This window comes from Marmota flaviventris, chromosome 4 (genome assembly GCF_047511675.1).
Source record: "Marmota flaviventris isolate mMarFla1 chromosome 4, mMarFla1.hap1, whole genome shotgun sequence".
In the NCBI taxonomy this organism is placed as follows: domain Eukaryota; kingdom Metazoa; phylum Chordata; class Mammalia; order Rodentia; family Sciuridae; genus Marmota; species Marmota flaviventris.
Window position 1 is genome coordinate 53,259,419 of NC_092501.1, and position 20,240 is coordinate 53,279,658.

At 47.3% G+C, this 20,240-nt stretch overlaps 1 protein-coding gene across 2 annotated transcripts; it reads left to right on the forward strand.

Moving 5' to 3' along the window:
• Positions 1-1,754: 1,754 nt before the first annotated feature.
• Positions 1,755-10,206, forward strand: Tysnd1 (trypsin like peroxisomal matrix peptidase 1). 2 transcript variants are annotated; one of them, XM_027931318.2, is made up of 4 exons: positions 1,755-3,060; positions 4,713-4,843; positions 5,958-6,143; positions 9,438-10,206. In XM_027931318.2, exons 1-4 carry the CDS (start codon positions 1,898-1,900, stop codon positions 9,653-9,655), a joined length of 1,698 nt encoding a protein of 565 aa, XP_027787119.2. In that variant the 5' UTR covers positions 1,755-1,897; the 3' UTR covers positions 9,656-10,206. The 2 variants fall into 2 exon arrangements, with proteins under 2 accessions (XP_027787119.2, XP_027787120.1); XM_027931319.2 differs by having other exon boundaries at positions 5,958-6,046; positions 9,438-9,582.
• Positions 10,207-20,240: the final 10,034 nt, after the last annotated feature.

Consider the following 20,240-nt stretch of genomic DNA (forward strand, 5'->3'; position numbering starts at 1 on the left):
CTTCTGTGTCATAAAACCAAAAGAAGACTGTGCCTGGTGTGGGAAGGCTGCTTAATTTCAGATCTGCCTCATATACCACGGTCAATCCTTTCTTCAAACTGATTTGTGTCACCAGGAACATTGAAAGCATTATTATGTGTTGTGCTGCGAATACACCAAGCAGCATTAATTTTATTCAAAGAAGTTATGCAAGAAGTTTATGTAATTTATATAGTAACTTTTTTCATTATTGCTGACTTAGATGTGTACTAGTAATCTTGCTAAAGATTAACATTTTAGTGACACAGTGATAAAGAAGACTTCATAAAATGTGTAGCTTGTGGTGACTGCTTTGGAGTATCACGAAGTCCTCCCAGGGCTGCCTATTCTCAAGATACTTCTTTGGAAAAGTAGGGAAGTTTTATGTTAACCTAGATTAGAAATGGCAAACTACTGTTTGAGGGACAAATCTGTCCTGCTGGCTGTGTTTGTATGGCCTCTGGGCTAATAAAGATTTTTACACTTTATGGTTGAAAAAAATTAAGAATGCTATTTTGTGAAACATGAAAATAATGAAATTCAAATTTTGTAATTTTTGTTTTTTGGTGTGTATATAGTTCTGGGGATTAAACTCAGGGGTACTTTACCACTGAGCTGTATCCCTAGCCCTTTTTATTTTTTTTGAGACAGAGTCTTGCTAAACTGGGGAGGCTGACCTGGAATTTGCAATCCTCCCACCTCAGTCTCCTTAGCAGCTGGATTACAGGTGTGCTATACTATACACTGCAAAATTTATAAAGTTTTATTAGAACACAGCCACCATGGTTCCTTTGGCTTTTGTGTGATACAATTGCAGAGTTGAGTATTTGTGACAAAGATATGGCCAGCAAAACTTGAACTATTTCCATTTTTGCTTTTTTTTCAGGAAAAAAAAGATTAGCTGGCCTACATAAATCCTGAGTGGTGGTTATAAATGTTATGTCAAATGTGCATACTGCAAAATATAGAATTGCATGATGAAAAATTTTGACTTTTAGCTAATATTATAAACTATTATCATAGTTTAAAGGACAATTTAATTTAGAGCAAATCCAGTTTCCATGAGATTTGTCAAGTTGGCACTTTAGCAACAAAAGGTCCTAGGAGTAATTTTGTGAATTCTGTGCCCCCTGGTGGATTGCTTAGGGTTTACTTTTTTTTTTTTTTTTGTACTGAGGATTGAACCCAGAGAAATTTAGCACTGATCTACATTCCTAGTTATTTTTATTTTTTAATTTTGAGGCAGGGGTCTTGCTAAATCGCTGAGGCTGTCCTCGAACTTACATACCCCTGCTTAGCCTCCCGAGTCGTTGGGATTACAGGCTTGTGCCACCGCTCCCGGTTTAAGGTTTACTTGAAAAATTTCAAAATACAAAAATAACAGCATTTTCAAAATACCTAGTAAATTGGCCGCATTATCCCGGGTCAGAGACTAAGGATCATCTGCATCTGGCCTCTAAAGGCATAGGCATGTGTAGCTACTTAAGTGCTCATTTCTATTTACCAAAAATTAGGGTCGGAGGGCGGATCCCTCAAGCCATCTCACCACAAATCCCGGTGACGCACGCCTGTCACTCTTTCCTGGGGCTGGTCTAGTGGGATGGCTGCTTAGAAATCCCACAAATTGGATAATCCAAAGAGGGCGGGGAAAGGAGATACACAGCCAATCAGACTTCGGCCCCATGCCCAGCCAATCGGGTCGGGTCAGTTGGGGCTTAGCCAATCGGGCTTGACGAGGAAGACCTGAGTCAGTGCTTTCGCCTCTAGCTCACAGTTGTGTGTAGCGCTGAGTCGAATTCCCGTGGCTTGGCGGGTCCCGGTCCTATCTTGCATTTTGGCTTGTTCTTGGGGAAACCTTGGAAGTCCAGTCCCAGGAACCATGGGGCGGCAGTGGGGGCCCTCCATGAAGGCGGCCGAGCAGGCGGGCTGCGTGGTGAGCGCCTCCAGGGCCGGACAGCCGGAAGCGGGCTCTTGGAGCTGCAGCGGGGTAATCCTGAGCTGCAACCCGGGCCTGGTGTTGTGCCACGGGGGAATCTTCACCCCCTTCCTGCGGGCTGGTAGCGGGGTCCTGACCGCGGCCGGCACCACCACCCTGCCCGGCGACAGTTGTAGTGACGACCTGCGCCTTCACGTACAATGGGGACCAACGGCCACGAGTCCCGCCGGCCGCGCGGAGCCGGGTCGTCCCGGACTGTGCACGCCGCAATGCTCGGGCCTCGAACCCGGCCTGGCTGCGCGGCCCCGCGGACGACCCCTGCAACCGCCGCGCAGGGCTGAGTTACTGCTACTGCTAAGCTGCCCGGCCTTTCGGGCCCACTTCGTGCGCCTCTTCGGAGGCGAGGCGGCAGAGCAGTGGCGCTTCGCGAGCGCCGCGCCTGACGATGAGGTGTCAGAGGACGAGGAGGAGGATCAGCTGCGAGCGTTGGGCTGGTTCGCGCTGCTGCGGGTGCAGCCCGGCCAGGAGGCGGAGGAGGAGGTCGGGCCCGCGGTGACCGTAGCGCCTCTCGGGATTGTGCCCAAGGGCGCACAGCTGCTGGCTTGCGGCTCCCCGTTCGGGGCTTTTTGCCCAGACATCTTCCTCAACACGCTGAGCCGCGGTGTGCTCAGCAATGTGGCCGGCCCGCTGCTGCTTACAGACGCTCGCTGTCTGCCAGGCACTGAGGGCGGTGGCGTTTTCGCTGCGCGACCCGGAGGATCGCTGGTGGCACTGGTGGCGGCGCCACTCTGCTGGAAGGCCCGCGAGTGGGTAGGCCTCACTCTGCTCTGCGCCGCAGCTCCGCTGCTTCGCGTCGCCCGCGCAGCGCTCGCCCACCTCCAGCCCGACGTCGCTGCCCTGGCAGATCTCCTGCCGCCCGAGGTGGGCGTCCCGCGGGGCCTGTCCCTTCAAGACCCGGGACCCCCGTGGGCAGCCGCAGCCGTGCTGGTGGAGTGCGGCACCGTGTGGGGCTCAGGAGTGGCTGTGGCGTCTCGCCTCGTGGTGACCTGCCGGCACGTGGCCCCTCGGGAGGCGACCAGAGTCCTGGTGCATTCTGTCACCCCCAAGTAAGGGCCTCAGGACTGTCCTTTGCTCCTCACCAGGTTTCAGGTGTGGACCCAGACCTTCCACATGGAGGATTGTGGGGGCCTTTCTGCTGGTCTTATGTTGGTGCTTTGGGGATGTAGTGGGAGTAGATGCCTGTGACTCCCCCTCATTCTTGATAGGCAGGGCCTGACTAGAACTTGGTCATGATGCCAAGATACAAGCAGATTTGGAATTGGGAGCTGTGGGGCCGTTCCCTACATACAGAACTGGACATTTTTGAGCTCCTTTTCACAGTCTGAATTTCTTGTCTCCTAGCCCTGGACCTCACACCTCTCACTAAGCCCTTTGATCCCATTCCCTAACGTTGACATTTCAGGGACCCAGAACATTGCCCTCTAGGGGTGATGAGATAGACCTTCTAATCTTAATTATCTCTTGCCATTTAGCAGTGGCTGCCTCTCTGGGTGAAAGTTACAAATGTATAGTTCTACCTAAGTAAATGAAGGGTTGAGGCCCAGGCAGATGGATAACTTTGTGAACAATTTTTAGATGATCCTGGTGGGCAGCTGGGCTGACTTCAGATAGTCACTAGTTCCTTGTGTAGCCAAAAGTAGCCTTGTCCTCCCTGGGCCAGAGCCTTGGCTTCCAGGCTTGGTTTTTCTGTTTCTGTTGTAGCCCCAGGTGCTTAATCCAGGCCAAAGTTAAGCAGTATAGCACTTTGATGTTAATGCCTGGCCTTACCTTGCAAGCCTTTTTAAATATCTTTTGAATTCCCAAGGTTAGCCCAGTGTGGCTAACCCAGCCCAGCTTTGCCACAGAGGGCCCCATGGGTGGCTGACCAGACAGCCATGATTTTAGACAACCATGATTTTACAGGGAAAGCTGATGGTGAGGTTTTCCTGGTGATGACCCCCAACTCCTCACCCCTCTATTCTTGTTCCTAAGAAAACCACGGGGTTTGTAGGAAAATACCCCTTCAGTACGTAGCAGGATGTCCCTGTGCCGTGTTGGGCAAGTCACTAAATGTGTGTAAGCTTCACCCTGCCCCCTCTAAGTGAGCTTACATGTAAATTCTTGGGCCAGAGACTGGCACTCAGTGTGCTCTGGAAGCACTAGCATGTATATAAACAAGCACTAAGCGGGCTAGAAGCCCATCATGCCATCTATCATGCCACCCAATAATATATGAACCCATAAGGAGGCAATGAAGAACTGTTCCCATTTGTTTGCCCAACTCCTACTACTTGTCATGTGACCCTGGGAATGTCACTCAACCTCTGGGCTTCAGCTATACCATATAAAATAGACAATGTCAAGCCCCAGTACCAAAAATGAAAAATAAGAATGGAGATTGTATCAGTGCCTAATTCACAGGGTCACAGAGGACTAAGTGAAATGATGTCCACAAGACATCAGCACCAGGCCTGGCATGTGGTGCTCAGCAGGTATCAGGTGTTCATTATCATGGCAAGGAACAGGAAACTTTGCATACAAGTGTTCTATTGTTTGTAAAGCATGTTTGGTTAAGTGACATACCCAGAGCTGCCTGGCTGGTTAAGTTCAGGACTGACCCAGATCTTCTGACTCCCAAGTCCATGAATTTTGCTGTCACTCTCATCTTGCTTTCTCCCCAGTGCAAAACTAGCCTGTCACTTGTTTCCCTTGCTTCCAGGAGTGTGGCCATCTGGGGACATGTGGTGTTTGCCACCCAGGAGACATCTCCCTATGACATAGCAGTGTTGAACCTGGAGGAGGACCTAGAAGGTGTCCCTATGCCTGTGCCAACTGAGCACTTCCACGAAGGTAAAGGACAAAGGGTACCTGAAGGCAGGCCCTCTGGTCTGGGCTGGACCTCAGGTAGGAGAGTCAGGGTTGACTAGCCATGCCACACCAGGTGGCAGCTCCCTTCCCCTGCCTGCAGAGGTAATGAGTCAGGGTGGCACTGTGAGGTTCTTGTTGGAGGCTGTTCCAGAATGCCCCAGGTGCTGGGGGCAGCTGGTGTACCCTGTGAAGGGTAAGGCGTGGCCCTACCCCCAGGCTCTGCAGCAGTGTAGTGTTGGGGGGCTGGGTTTGGGGGGCTCCTAATGCATTCAGGCTGGTCAGAGGAGGGCTCCCATGGCATGATTAGGTAAATGGCTCCGAGATGCTGCCACATGGTGGGAGATGTCCCATTTCATGGAGACCGTGTGATATAGTGATGAAGAGGACAGATGCTCTGGATCATCTTCTCCTCTGCCACTGCTGTCCTTGGACAGACTGCTAAACTGTCCTCTGCCTGGGTCACCACATCTGCAGAATGGGATCCATGCACCTTATCTTGGGTGTGGTGAAGACTGTTTGAGATGTGCCTATAAAGCATCTAACCCTAGGCTCTGCCCTGTACCTTCAAAACACTTGGGGAGGAAGGTGGTGGCTACTTTATAGCCCTCATCACTATTTCTTTTCCCAGGAGACTTTTTAATCCCAGGAGATGATGAATATTAATTCCACAGACATTTATTGAGCACCTAGATACATGAAAAGAACCGCAAAGCCGGTTCCGTGGTGCACGTCTGTAATCCCAGAGGCTTGGGAGGCTGAGACAGAAGATTCTGAGTTCAAAGCCAGCCTCAGGAACTGCCAGGCACTAAGCAACTCAGTGAGACCCTGTCTCTAAATAAAATACAAAATAGGACTGGGGATGTGGCTCAGTGGTCGAGTGCCCCTGAGTTCAATCCCTGGTCCAAAGGAAAAAAAAAGAACCCCAAATGTGACTGGCTGGTCTTCCTGCAGTGAGGACCTGGGAAAGAAGGCTCCTTGGCATGGGAGTATCTAAGCAGAAACTCAAGGGGCAGAGACAGTCGGGACCTTTGGGGAGGGTGGGGATGTGTTGGGAGTGAGTCCTCCCCTGCTTCATCCCTCCTTCCCTCCCTTGCAGGAGATGCTGTCAGTGTGGTGGGCTTCGGTGTCTTTGGCCAAACCTGTGGACCCTCGATGACCTCAGGCATCCTGTCAGCTGTGGTGCAGGTGGACGACACACCAGTGATGCTGCAGACCACGTGTGCTGTGCACGGTGGCTCTAGTGGGGGACCCCTGTTTTCCACCCATTCAGGGGACCTCCTGGGTAACCAGCTCCTTGGCCCCCTCTCACCCTTCCCCTTGCCAGAGCCTCAGTCCTGCCCTGTGAATGTTCTGTGTCCAGCCCTGGGAGGACCCTCTGCCTGGGAAGATGGTGGGCGTTATGCCCACAGTTAGTTCAACCGAGTTTTCAGGCTATTCTGCCTTTGAAGGTGGAGAGGGAGGTAGGCTGAGCTGGAAGGGAAGAGATCTGGACCTTGATCCGTTCTCTGCCACTACTCTGCTGTGTGACCTTAGGTAAGTCAGTCTCAAGCCTATGGTTCCTAGGCAGGTAAAGTGAATAAATGAGTGACTAGAGGAAATGGAGGGGTGAGGTCAGGGGTCAATTAGGATTAACTCTGCTCAGCTGCAGCAGATTGTGGCCTGATAGTATTTAACAAGAAGCTGGGAATTTTTTTTTTTTTTTTTTTAGTACCAGGGATCGAACCCAGGGACACTTAACCATGGAGCCACTTCTCCAGCCCTTTTTAGTTTTAATTTTATTTTTGAGACAGAGTGTTGCTAAGTTGCTTAGGGCCTCACTAATTTGCTGAGGCTGGCTTTCAACTTGCAATCCTCCTGTCTCAGCCTCCCAAGCTGCTGGGATTACAGGTATAAGCCACCATGCCCTTCTGAACTTTTTTAAAAATTTGGATTGTTTAATCTTCTGTTTTTAAAATTTTGGTAATATCAGGTTGTTGTTTTTTAAAATCCATTTAGCTATTTAAAAAGAGGGAGAGAGAAGCACTGGAAGTCAGAAACTGCTAGGATTCTGTGTATAGCACTACTTGTTTATTACTAGCCTTTATTAGTTCTACTTTTTTTTTTTTTTCTTTTTTGGTACCTGGAATTGGCCCCAGGTGCACTTGTCACTGAGCCACACCCTCAGCCCTTTTTATTTTTTTTAATTTAGAGACAGGGTCTCACTAAGTTGGTTAGGTCCTTGCTAAATTGCTGAGGCTGGCTTTGAACTTGTGGTACCCGTGTCTCAGCCTCCTGAGCTGCTGGGATTACAGGTGTGCCCCACAGCGCCCAGCACTGCTTTTCATTATTTCTAACTTTTTTCTCTTATAGTGAGTAACCTTACTTTTTCTATCTACAGTATTTTTACTTGTTTGTTCAACTCTCGTGTATAAACAGCTTTAGAATTCCTAAAAACCTCACAAGGGTGAGCACCAGTTTCAGCTAGTACAGTGTTGTGTGTTCATGTGCAATTGTTTTTGTCTTTGACCTTACAGTGTCAGTCAGAACAGTGCTTTCCAAAGGTACTTAGCTCAGTTTCTCTCCTTCATTGTGGTTATTTATTTGTAATAAGAGTCACAACTTTTCTCCATGTTTCCTCACATCCTGGTTGCTTTTTTAAGCCATATATACAAATAGGTGAATGAAGAAATAAAATTCAGATTTGTGTGCATAAGTTAGTCCCCCCCACTCCCCTTGCACAGTCTGTATCTCCTACTCTGTCCACCAAGAGGGACAGGGATACTTTCACTCCATTTGCGCTTTTGGAACCCAGACCTTGGTTTCTAAATACTATTCCTTAACAAAAGGAACCAAGAACTGGATGATCCCAGGGCGGGAGCAGGGAAAAACCAAGATAGGAGTGTCTTATCCCAAAAAAGGAAGTCCTAATAAGAAGAATGATGGGGCATGTCAAGTGCTGACAGGACAGGACCAACCCTGGAGCTCCCATTGAACAACTCAAACAGCCAACAAATATCTGTAGTGTCACATTATAACCCAAAGAAAAGACTGAACATCTGTGAGTCCACATTGACACAAAGAGAACCACAGAAGTTAGAAATGGAGACAAGCAGCAGCTCTTCCCTACAGAATTCTAATTAATTAATGTAGAGAAGAAATGAGGAAAACAGGGATTCACAAGACACCACAGCAGCAGTTGCAGACAAGAGCTAAATGGACAGATGTCGAAAGTAGTGGGCAGAGTATTTGCATAGCCTCAGAATAGCTCCTCAAATATTTAGAATTTATAAAGGTGGAATCCTCTCTTCAGTGGAGAGGCCTGGCAGATACTAGCTTAGCCAGTGGTCAAGGTCAACACCAAAAGTACCACTATACAGACTGGGGAAGTAGCTCAATGGTAGAGCGCTGCCTTGTGTGGGTTCATGGTCATACAAAGGACAAACAGTACTATAATAGACATCAGCCACCTCCTAATAACACAGACAGGTCACTTCTTTGGGATTCTTCCCAATAATGTAAATCCCATTGACCCTGGGATAAATTTAGGCCCATTGTACAAAATAACTGTCTTATACTCTTCAAAGTGTCAAGGCCATGAAAGAAGGAAAAGCTGAGGAATCAGCCCAAATTGTCAGAGATTTTGGAAGATGTGACAACTAAAGCAATGTGAGATCCTGGGTTGGATCCTGGAACAGAAGGAGGACCATTAGTAGAAAATGAGTGAAATCCAAAGGAGTTCTTCATTTTAGTATAGAAGCAAAGTTAATTTTTTTTCTTTTTTTTTTTGTATCTGGGATTAAACCCAGAGGGACTTAACCACTGCGCCATATCCCCAGTTTTTTTTTTTTTTTTTCTTTTTTGAGACAAGGCCTCACTATATTGCCGAGGTTGAATTTGAATTTGTAATCCTCCTGCCTCAACCTCCTGAGTTGCTGGGATTATGGGCATGCACCACTGTGCCCCTCTAGCAAAGTTAATCTCCTAATTTCCATAAACATTTTATGATAAAGTAAGTTATCACATAGGGGAAAGCTGGGTAAGAGGCATACAGGAACTGTTTGGACAAGGCTTCTCTGTGTGAAATTGTCTGTTAAAAAAAAATACAGGGCTAGGGTTGTGGCTCTGCGGTAGCGCGCTCGACTGGCACATGTGGGGGGCTGGGTTCGATCCTCAGCACCACATAAAAATAAAAAATAAAGGTTAAAAAAAAAATACACAGCAGGCCAACCAAAATCTGTCTGTGGGTCTGACTTGTCTATTCATCATTCAGCAAGTGTTTGTTGAGGGCCTGCTCTGCCAGGAACTCTTCTCGGCCCTGAGGAGACTTCATGAATGAAGCACTCAAGAGCCACCTTCATGGCCACTGGGAGAGAGGGAGGACCGGATAAGTGAAATACACAGTGTGTTAGAGCAGGGTTGTGGTTAGCGGTGGGGTGTGAGGTACAGCTGCCTTATTACAGGAAACTCGGTGGCATCTGTTACGATGGAAGTTTTGAGCTCCCCCAGGACCTGGAGGTTCCAGAATAGAGATGATCCTCCTCCCACGTCTGGTTGGGCTACCCCTGGCTCATATCCTCTTTGTTTTCTGACTCAACAGGCATTGTCGCCAGCAACACCCGGGACAATAACACAGGGGCCACCTACCCCCACCTGAACTTCAGCATTCCCATCACGGTGCTTCAGCCAGCCCTGCAGCGGTACATTCAGACTGGCGAGCTGGGGGGCTTCCATGACCTGAACCGTGCTGCTGAGTCAGTCAGCGTGGTGTGGAGGCTGCAGCGGCCCCTGCCCGAGACCCCTAGGAGCAAGCTCTGAGGCTGTGTCATCCCCTCTCCCCGCAGAAGAAGAGTGACTGTTTTATGCCATAGAAGTGATGTTGAGGTTGTGGCCACCTTAGGATCCAAGGCCCACCCAGCTCCAGGACTCCAGTCCCATGGGCCTCAGAGTTGGCAGCCTGTTTTGGGGGGCTTTCTTGACCCCCCTACTTCTCCAGCACTAGACTCAATCATGTTTTTTCCCTCCTGGGGATTCGAGCCAGCTACACAGAACTCCGGTCCTGGTAGTCGCGTGCTGCTCGGAAGTCCTGCTGACTCCTGGTCTCCCCATGTCGGGGCTGGCAAAGGACTCTGGGCTTGCTCAAAAGACCTTAGCACACAGGGCCTACTCTGAAGGCCAGAGACAAAGGGTTGGGGTACAGTGTGTCCCTGCTCTGCCACACCTATGGGCAGTCAGGTCCCTGGCCAGGACACCTGGGTCTTCACTCATGCAGTGCCTTCATTTTCCAGCCCACATCCTGGGTCTCAGGGATCTTGGGGGTTGAATATGTGGCTGGGACTTGGGAATAAACACAATCTACTACTTCTCTATAGCCGACTCTTTTTCCTAAGAGTTCAATCAGAAGTAGACAAGCACCCGGTAAAGAATGCCCCCTCTCTATGCTGTTTTCTTGGCAGGGTTTCATCTCACAGGAGTCTCCTGCCAGACTGTCTCTGGTTACTAGTCATGTCCCAGTCAGTGCTGTCTGGGGCTTGTGGGTCCTAGAGGGTAGTGGTCTTGGCCTGGCAGCAGCTATTTTTTTTTTTTTAAGAAAGAATTTTTTAATATTTATTTTTTAGTTTTTGGTGGACACAACATCTTTATTTTTATGTGGTGCTGAGGATCGAATCCAGCGCCCCGCGCATGCCAGGCGAGCACATTACCACTTGAGCCACATCCCCAGCCCCTGGCAGCAGCTATTTAGAAAATTCCTGGGTTATGCAGAGGTCTGGGCTGGGCTCCAGGCTGGGTAGGAGTTCCAAGGAAGCCACAGCAACTTGCAGGAGCTAAGACCAACTGTGAGTTGACGCTGTGCACTGTGTGCCCAGGGCTCTCAAGAAATAATTTTTGTTGGGAGGGTGAGGCAGGAGGACTGCAAGTTCAAAGCTAGCTTAAGCAACTTAGTGAGGCCCTAAGCAACTTAAGGAGACCCTGTCTCAACAGGACGAGAGATGTAGCATAGTGGTAAAGTGCCTCTGGGTTCAATATACAGTAAACCCCTGCACCTCTGCAAAAAATGATTTTCATTTGCAGGTTGAGTGCCATTTTGGAGATGGCTAGGGGGCTGATCTAGGCAGGAAGAGTGCCTTGGGAGTATCTTGCTTCTAATATTTAGTGGACTCTGGGCAACTGCAGAAGACTACCGTCATGGTGGTTCTTGCCTTTACAGAGTGGGAACGAGCCCAGGGGGTGAGGTTAGCATGAGAAGTCCTACAGTAGGTCAGGGGAAGCAGGAAGCTGGGTCTGAGGTCTGGCCTTCCTGGGGGTGGGAGGGAGTATCTATTCCAGAGCATATGGGGCCAAGGCACTCAGTCTGTTCCTGGGAGACTGGTGTGTTGGCCCAGAGTGCAATGCGCAGAGCAGCTGGCCGTGCGAGAATATGTCCGGGGACCAGAGAGGGGCTTCATCAAGGTGACTCAGGTGCTGTTCTGTGAAACGAGAGTTCAGAGTGTACCAAGTGGACTAGAAATGGGGACAGTATTCTAGCCAAGAACAGCGGGAAGTGGGAGAAGGAAGTGTGCAACCACGCCCTTGTTCTGGGAGTGCTCCCAAATTGGAAAGGAGAAAGGCTGAGGCCCCAGGACCAGTTATGATGGCCTTGGTGAGAGAGAAGTTGACAGGCAGGACGGTGGGCATGGGAGGATTGAGTTCCACAAGAGGCTGAAATGGCCAGATGGAGGGCTGAGTCCCAGAGGGAGGAAGGTCCAGTGGTGCCTGGATTTCTGGCTGGGACAACAATGAGGTGATGACAAGTTCAGGGCTCTGAGACCTCAAGTAGAGGTCTGAGAATGCAGGGTGCTGAGGAGCAGATGAGTTAGATAGTGAGGAGGAAGTGCCCTCCATCTCAGGGCTTAAGAGTTTATTGTTCACGTCAAGATCAAAGTAGTGTCTGACCAAGAAGGGAAGCTTGGCTCCTGTGCAGTAAGATGGAGGGGCTCTGCTTCCTTCCCTCCTGTGGCTCTGATGTTGGGTCTTGGGGTCCTAGAGTTCTCCATCAGGTCCTCTACCTGCCTGTTGGTTGGGGGAAGAGAAGAGAAAGGATCCCTGCTTCATGAAATACACCCAACTGCAAACCCATGACAGTCAACTCCAAGCCATCTCTGAATATTTATTGTTAAAAGTTGATTTTTTTATGTTGATAAAAATATGTATCCTGTCATTCTTTCAAAACTGCCAACTGTGTCAATGGGAAGAAAGAATATTTTAATCATATAGACATTCTGTGTTGCAATGTATCTCTGCCAACAGTCATTGATCTGTAAGAATAAAGAGATTTTACTGGGAAAATAAAAAGGGGATGGGGATGTAGCTCAGTGGTTAAATGATTCCAGGTTCAATTCCCAGTACCCCCCAAACATATGTATATATAATATATATGTAACATTTATATACATATATATATATACATACATATATACACACATATTTTTTGAAATAATTTTAAGCACACAGAAAATTCACAAGAATTCCTAAATATCCTTCCCCCAGAGACCCCACTCGATTTCAAACGTGCCCCAGTGGTGTTCTTTGTAACAAAAAGATCTAACTTGGGGTCACGGATTGCACCCACATGCCACTTTTCTGTTCTCTCTTGAATCGGAACAGCTCCTCAGGCTCTACTTGAACTTCATGCCCTTGACTTTCTGAAGACAACAGGACTGTCATTTCATGGACTGTCTCCTCACTTAGGTTTGTCCAAGCATCTTTGGCAGGGTAGTCACAGAAGTGACGTCTTCTCATTGCGTGTCCTCTGGAGTAGCACACAATGTTTATTTATCCGATTACAGATGATACTAATGTTGACTACAACTTTCTCCTTTGTAAAGTTCTCATTTCTCCTGGGTAATATAATATTAATAATAATATAATATTAATAATAATAATAATAATAATAATAATTTGAGCCAGACACAGAGGTGCAGGCCGGTTATCCCAGCAACTCGGGAGGCTGAAGCAGGAGGATCACAAGCTCAAGGCCAGTCTGGGTGACTTAATGAGACTCTGTCTCAAAATAATATGAAAAGAGCAGGTGATGAGCTCAGGGGTAGAGCACTTGCCTAGCATGCATGAAGTCCTGTGTTCAATTCCTGGTACCTACCCCAAAATTTGTGCAGAGGTACTTTGGGACTATGTAAATCTACTGTTCCTTATTCCACCTTTACCTGTTAGGTGTTGTACCTATTCTGTTTGCTGGTTGAGTAACTGAACTGGTTGCCAAGTGGTAACTTTGTATTGTCATTCCTCCTACACACAGGAGGTGGCATTCTGTTGTCAGAGTTTTCCCTTCTCTCTGTATCTGTGTGGACTTATGGATTCATATTTTATTGGGTGGGTTAAAATGTCATTTATTTTGGTGTCCATATTGCTCTGGATCTGGCTAGCGGGCCTGCCTTCAAGTGGCATCTCCCCATCATTATTCCAGAACGTCCTTCATGACAAAATGGTCTAGGCCTCTTTGTCCTTTTCTTAGAATCAGCCATTTCTCCAGGATTCTTCTAGTGGAAAATGGCATTTAGAAACATTGCTGCTCCTGGGCCCTCTTGACATCTGTTTATCTCTATTGCTTTCTCTCTGTGGTACGCCATGAGCTCACACAAATAGCTTCAGTTCTCACTTGTTCTCACTATGTTGACTTGTTTGCTCCACTACCAGCACATGGCCATCTCCTTACCTGACCTCTCCGTGCTGTCCCAGGCTCCCTGTTTTAATTCTGTCCTTGCAGGGGCCACCCTAGCTGCTCCACCCAAGCCTGCCCAGTGATTTTTCTTTCTTTCTGGCACTGGGGATGAACCCAGGGGCACTCTACCACTGAGCTGCAGCCCTGGCCCTTTTTATTTTTGCTAAGTTGCCCAGGTTGGCCTTAAACTTTCTGCCTCAGCCTCTGAAGTCACTGAGATCTCAGGCCTGGGCCGCCATGCCTGATGCTTGCCCAGTGACATTTTTACTTCAATAGGAAGAGGGCAGGAAGCCTCTCAAATTTCCCACACAAATGCCCAGTGGAACAAAGAGCTAATTGGGCCCACACCTTGCTGCATCTGGGGCTGTGCCTTCTGATGGAACTGTGGCAGGGTGGGTCCATTTAGGATAGGCCTGACTGGACTACAGATGAAGCTGGGGAGTGGAGGTGATACTGAAGGAGTAGGTGCCACAAAGGGCCAGGGTCAACAGTGGTTAAGAGACAGGGGCAAAGTGGGAGCCTCCAATGGGCTGAGAAGTGACAAGCAGAGTCATAGGAAGAAGCCTAGAGAGGCCTAAGACCCAGGCCACAGAGACAGACATAGATGTTAGCAAAGTCCATTTTCTTTTCTCCTCGGGAGTATACTAGCCTGCATTTCATGGCCACCCTCACAGATAGGCATGTCTCTGAATTCCAACTCCTGGATCTAGGGAGCAGGTAGTGAAGCATTCTAGTCTGGCCTACAAGAAACTTCTGCCTGGACTTCTCTAAGCAATGACCCCCCTCCTCTTGGTGGGAATGAAGGAAACACCTGAAAGAGACTTGGAAGCTACATATTGCAGTGAATAGAACCTTTTTTAGTCTGGTCCCTGGATGACTGTATAGGAGGCAGCCTCATTCACCAGTCTACTGGCCAAGAACTGATGCTCCAGCAGGAAATGCACTCCTGTACCATTTTGGGGTCTATTTGTCATAGCAGCAGAATCTACTCTAATACAGTCTTTTCCCAGCTGGGAGCATTATACCCAACTAAATGTTGGGGGGAGCAGAAATGGGGCCTCTCTATCCTTTGAGTCTTACCAATTCGGTTGGAACTTCAGACAGAAAAGGAGAATGTTTACCAAGCTCTTCAGAATTGATGGTTGCCTCTTTCCTAAGTAGGGTTACTGCTTCTTCCCAGGCTCCTGAGTTGATCCTGGTCCTGTGACCTGGGGAAGAACAATACAGCCCCTTGTCTGTCAGAAAGGTCCTCAGGCCCAGGCTTCCTGGGGGTTAGATAAACACCTCTTCCTCCTTTTAGATTCTGTTGATGTCAGATAATTTGCCTGCTGTCCCCACCAGTCATCAAAGTTCTGTGGACTGGAATTGCCAGTGTTTTGGTATCCAAACCACCAAGCCTTCCTAAAACCCCTAGCACCAAGAAATTCAAAGACACAGGTCCTTGGTTAGGCCCAACCCCTGATTTTCAATTCCAAAGCTTTGGGCATTACTTGATGGGCAGAGAGGTGTGTCATGAACTGCCTCGGAAAGGGCACAAAAGGGATTGCATGAGACCCTGTCCCCTCTCCTGGAGAGGGTGTCTTTTGCATGCCAATAAGATGTTGGGTGGCAAAGAGGACAACTTGTTGATTTTCATGGTTTGAGCAGATCCTTAGGGACGGGCCATACCAGCTCCGACGTGCCATGCCCAAGTGCGACTTCTTCCCCCTTCCACCTCCCTCTGCTCTCTTCTGTCTTTACCTTCCTGCTGTGCTTTTGAGTGCTTCCTGTGTAACCTAGCCAGACCCAGGGAAGGCCTGAGAGTCTCTATTCTCTGTGTCACATGTTATTGGGCTGTACTCAGGAAATTTCCCATGCTCGCCTTATGCCACAATTGAGACTGTTTTGCCTGCTCAGTGACCTCCAGCTCTCTTAGGGTGCTACCCTGCCAGAGGATTTCCTGGCTTTCGGGTCACAGTTGCCACCTATATTGTTCAAATCTCAGCTGCTCTGCTTTACTAGCTGAGTGACTTTGCCTATGTTTCTTAGCCTGTGGGGGCCTCTATTTCCTTATGTGTAAAATAGAAATTAATAAGACATGTCTTGCAAGAACCATGTGAAAGATGAACTTGAAAAGGAATTCAAAGTACTTCATTTGTGTCAATAAATATTAGCTATTATTTTTCTAAGAGTGCGGGATAGACTGTTTCAATAGAAATGAGTCATTCTGGTTGTCAGGGGCTGAGGCCAGGGAGGATGGGGGTGCCTGCTAATGGATATGGGATTTCTTTGGGGATGATGGAAATGCTCTGGGATTAAATAGTGATGATGGTTGTGCAACCTTACCACCATGATTATGTATGCTGTTTTTCGTTGTGTTTTGTTTTTTAGTACGTGGGATTGAATACATGCACCCCCAGCCCTTTTTATATTTTATTTAGAGACAGGGTCTCACTGAGTTGTGTAGGGCCTCTCTAAGTTGCTGAGGCTAACTTTGAGCTCTCAATCCTCTTGCCTCAGCCTCCAGAGCCATTGGGATTATAGGCATGAGCCACTGCACCCAGCTCATGACTGTATATTGAAAGGGTAAATTTCATGACATGTAAATCAAAATTAAATTAAAATATTAGTTTAAAAAATCATTCATTTAGCAAACATTAGTGATTGCCCAGGGAACCAGATGCTGGGGTCAGTGCCAGACACTGGTAACACACAGTCAGCCAAGTGAGGTCTCTTCCCTAAAAAGCTGGCCTGAGATGTCCTTGTTGTCTTAGTGTCACAGTTAAAAACCTGCACTTTGACCACAGTTTGTAACACTATTTTCCTCAGAGTTTAAGAAAAGAAAAAGGAGATGAAAAATCTTTGGACTGGGTATGGTGGTGCAGCCTGTCCTCCCAGCGACTTGGGAGGCTGAAGCAGGAGGATTGCAAGTTTAAGACCAGCCTCAGCAATTTGGGAGACCCTGTCTGAAAATAAAAAAGGCCGGGGATGCTGGGGATGTGGCTCAGTGGCAAAGCACCCCTGAGTTCAATCCCCAGTACCAAACAAACAAACAAAAAACTTTTTGAAAATTAGCAAAGCCCAGGACAAAGGCAAGATTCACTGTACCCAGTGGACCCCCATGTCCAGCCAGTGGCTTCCTGATAACTCCCCAATGGACCACTGGACAGCGTTAGAACAGGCAGGGCCTACGGCTCTCCACACTCATACTTTGCTGTTGGTTTCTGTGTAGCTCCAGGGGCTTAGAGAAGAAGGCAGGTATAACCAGTAAAGGAAGAGAGGCAGGATTCCAGAGAACTGGAGGATGCAGGCTGGGTCTGTGAGAACCCGTTGCTGGTGGGATGACCAACCTCCTTCTCAAACAGAGATGATTCCAGGCACCGGCATCTCCTAGAGGGAATGAAACACTTCACTCCCTATATCAGGAGTACAGGATATGAAGGTCTTGGACCACTGTTTGTAGTAAAGATACAGGAATGGTTACCTCTGTGTGACTGTCAGTGAAAACTGGGAAGGTGAGGGTAGTATTCAAAAGACTGTTAGAGCAGGCACAGTGTTGCACACCTGTTATCCCAGAAATTCGCAAGGCTGAAGCAGACAGATCATATGTTTAAGGCTAGTCTCGATAATTTAGAAAGAACCTGTCTCAAAATAAAATTTTAAAAAGGGCTGGGGATGTAGCTCAGTGGTAAAGCATCTGTGGGTTCAATCTCCAGTGCCAGAGAGAGAGAGAGAGAGAGAGAGAGAGGCAGAAAGACTGTGTGTGTGTGTGTGTGTGTGTGAGAGAGTGTTGGGCTATCATTGAGCATTGAGGAGGTTGCCAAAGAATTGTGTGGCCTTGAGGATGTGGAGGAAAAGGTACACTCTTACATTGCTGGTGGGACTGTAAATTGGTACAACCACTCTGGAAAGCAGTATGGAGTTTCCTCAGAAAATTTGGAATGGAACCACCATTTGACCCAGCTATCCCATTCCTTGATATATACACAAAGGACTTAAAATCTGTATACTACAGTGACCCAGCCACATCAATGTTTATAGCAGCTTAATTCACATTAGCTAAGCTATGGAACCAACCTAGATGCCCTTCAACAGATGAATGGATAAAGAAATTGTAGTATATATACACATTGGAATATTACTCAGCCATACCGAAGAATGAAATTATGACATTTGCCAATCAATGGGTGGATCTGCAGGTTATCATGGTAAGTGAAATAAGCCACTCCCCCAAAAACAAGGCAGATTGTTCTCTCTGATATGCGGATGCTAACACACAATAAAGCGGGGAGGGGAGAATAGAAGTTTATTGGATTAGACAAAGGGGAATCAGAGGAAGGGAAGGGGAATGGGAATAAGAAAGACAGTAGAATGAATTAGACATAATTTTCTTATGTTCATATATGGATACACAACCAGTGAAACTTCACATCATGTACAACCACAAGAATGGGAGCCAAATTAGAATAAGTTATACTCCATGTATGTTTAATATGTCGAACACACTCTACTTCTCATGTATATCCAAAACCAACAATTAAAACTCTACTGTCACATATATCCAAAAAAAGTGAAAAAAAAATTGTGTGGCCTTAGACGAGCTCATCTGACATATAAAACATGTATAATACTGTAATCAGTTGCCCTGTGCCTGGTATCACCCTAAAACACTTCACATTAGTGATCGTGTCACCAGACCGGGGTCTGAAGTGGTCCCTCTTGGGGGCAATGGGACCTCAACTTGGCCCAAGCAGGTTCTTTTTAAAATTTTTTTAAAAATATTTTTTTTTAGTTGTAGATGGTCACACTATTTTTATTTCTTTATTTTTATGTGGTGCTGAGGATCGAACCCAGCACCTCACACTTGAAAGGCAAGTGCTCTACCACTGAGCCACAACCCCAGCCCCCCAAGCAGGTTCTTGACTCACATGGCTGAAAAGAATTTCAGGATGCATCAAAAGCAAGGCACAAGCAAAGATTTGTTAAAGGACAACAAAGTATACACACCCCACAGGCAGGGTGCAGAGGACCCTGGCCTCTCGGAGAAGAGTGAAGCACATAGGATTGAATTCTCACTATAAATGGGATTTTTCTTGGAAGAAAAGTGCTGGATTCCAGGCAAGTTGTTGTGAAAATCAAATCCCATGTCAATCATTTGATATTTGGGATTTGGAAAGTCTTTTGGGGGTTAAGCAGTCCTAAGTCCTAAGTGGGCACATTGCATAGGTCTTTGAGTCTGGTGACATTTACGTTGATTATGTTCATGTTCTGATACAAGCCGCCATGGGAAGTTTTGTTCACTTAACCAAAGAAATAAGCATGACTAGTTACCCTGATAAGTTGGGGTCTCCATCTAATAAGGGTCTGTCTCTTTCTCTGAGATCCCCCACTTCCCTACTCTTTGCCCAGAACTAACTCCCCATTTTACAAGAGAGATCTCTGCACCATTTTTTGCTTCCAGTCGTTGTTCTCCCCATTTTTATTGGTGCCTTATAGCTGTACATAATGATGGGATTGGTTATTATATATATATGCACACCATGTAACAAGAGAATTTGGCCAATACCATTCTCCAGCATGTCCCCCTCCCTCCCTGCCTCCCACCTCTTGGTCCCTTTCCTCTGCTGATGTCCCTTTGATTTTCATGAGATCTGCCCCCACCTTTCCTTTCCTTTTTTTCCTCTCTAGCTCCAGCATAGGAGAGAAAGCATATGACCCTTGGACCTTCTGTTTGACTTATTTTCCCTTAACATGATGGTCTCTAGTTCCACCCATTTTCCTGTAAATTACATACTTTCATTTTTATTTATGGCTGAATAAAACTCTCTCTCTCTCTCTCTCTCTCTCTCTCTATATATATATATATATATATATATATATATATATACATACATATATATCACATTTTCTATTTTTATTTTTTTTAAATATTTTTTTAGAGAGAGAGAGAGAGAGACAATTTTAATATTTATTTTCCAGTTTTTGGCGGACACAACATCTTTGTTTGTATGTGGTGCTGAGGATCGAACCCGGGCCGCGCGCATGCCAGGCGAGGGCGCTACCGCTTGAGCCACATTCCCAGCCCTTCTATTTTTAAATATTCTTTTTCTAGTTGTAGATGGACACAATACATTTATGTATGTATGTATGTAGCTGAGGATCGAACCCAGTGCCTCACATGTGTGAGGCAAGCACTCTGCCTCTGAGCCCCAGCCCCAGCCCTCTATCACATTTTCTTAATCCATTCATCTGTTGATGGACATCTGTTTGCCTGCAGTCTTGACTGCAAATGGTGGTACAAGAAATTGTTTTGGGGGGTGATGTTTAGCATTAGCCTTTCCCTAGGTTATCGCTTCCATGAAAGCAGAAACCTTGTGTGTTTTGCTTTTCATTTTATCTCCCCAGTCCCTAGCACAGTGCCCGGCATACAGTAGGTGCTCAAACGAAATTACTATACATATTCGTGGAGAAAGGAGGTGGATGTTGTGCCCAGGGTTGTAAAGCCTGCCAGCGGGAGAAGCTTTGGGGCTGTTACCCAGCAACTGAGCAGCGTGGAGCGGCCCGGGCAGGGCTGGAGCTGGGGGCGCCGGCAGGCAGCCTTAGGGACCGTGTTTCAAACTTTGAGAGTTCACCCGCGGTCAAGGTCAGTCCCACGCGCCGCAGGGGACGAAGCCCAGGGCACTGAGGCGGGAGTGGGGAAAGCTATTC

Excerpts from the sequence above, each read along its gene's own strand:
- Tysnd1 (XM_027931318.2), top strand. The coding sequence starts at position 1,898 with ATGGGGCGGCAGTGGGGGCCCTCCATGAAGGCGGCCGAGCAGGCGGGC. Across the intron at positions 3,061-4,712 it reads GTGCATTCTGTCACCCCCAA|GAGTGTGGCCATCTGGGGAC; the intron begins GTAAGGGCCTCA and ends CCTTGCTTCCAG. Across the intron at positions 4,844-5,957 it reads AACTGAGCACTTCCACGAAG|GAGATGCTGTCAGTGTGGTG; the intron begins GTAAAGGACAAA and ends CCTCCCTTGCAG.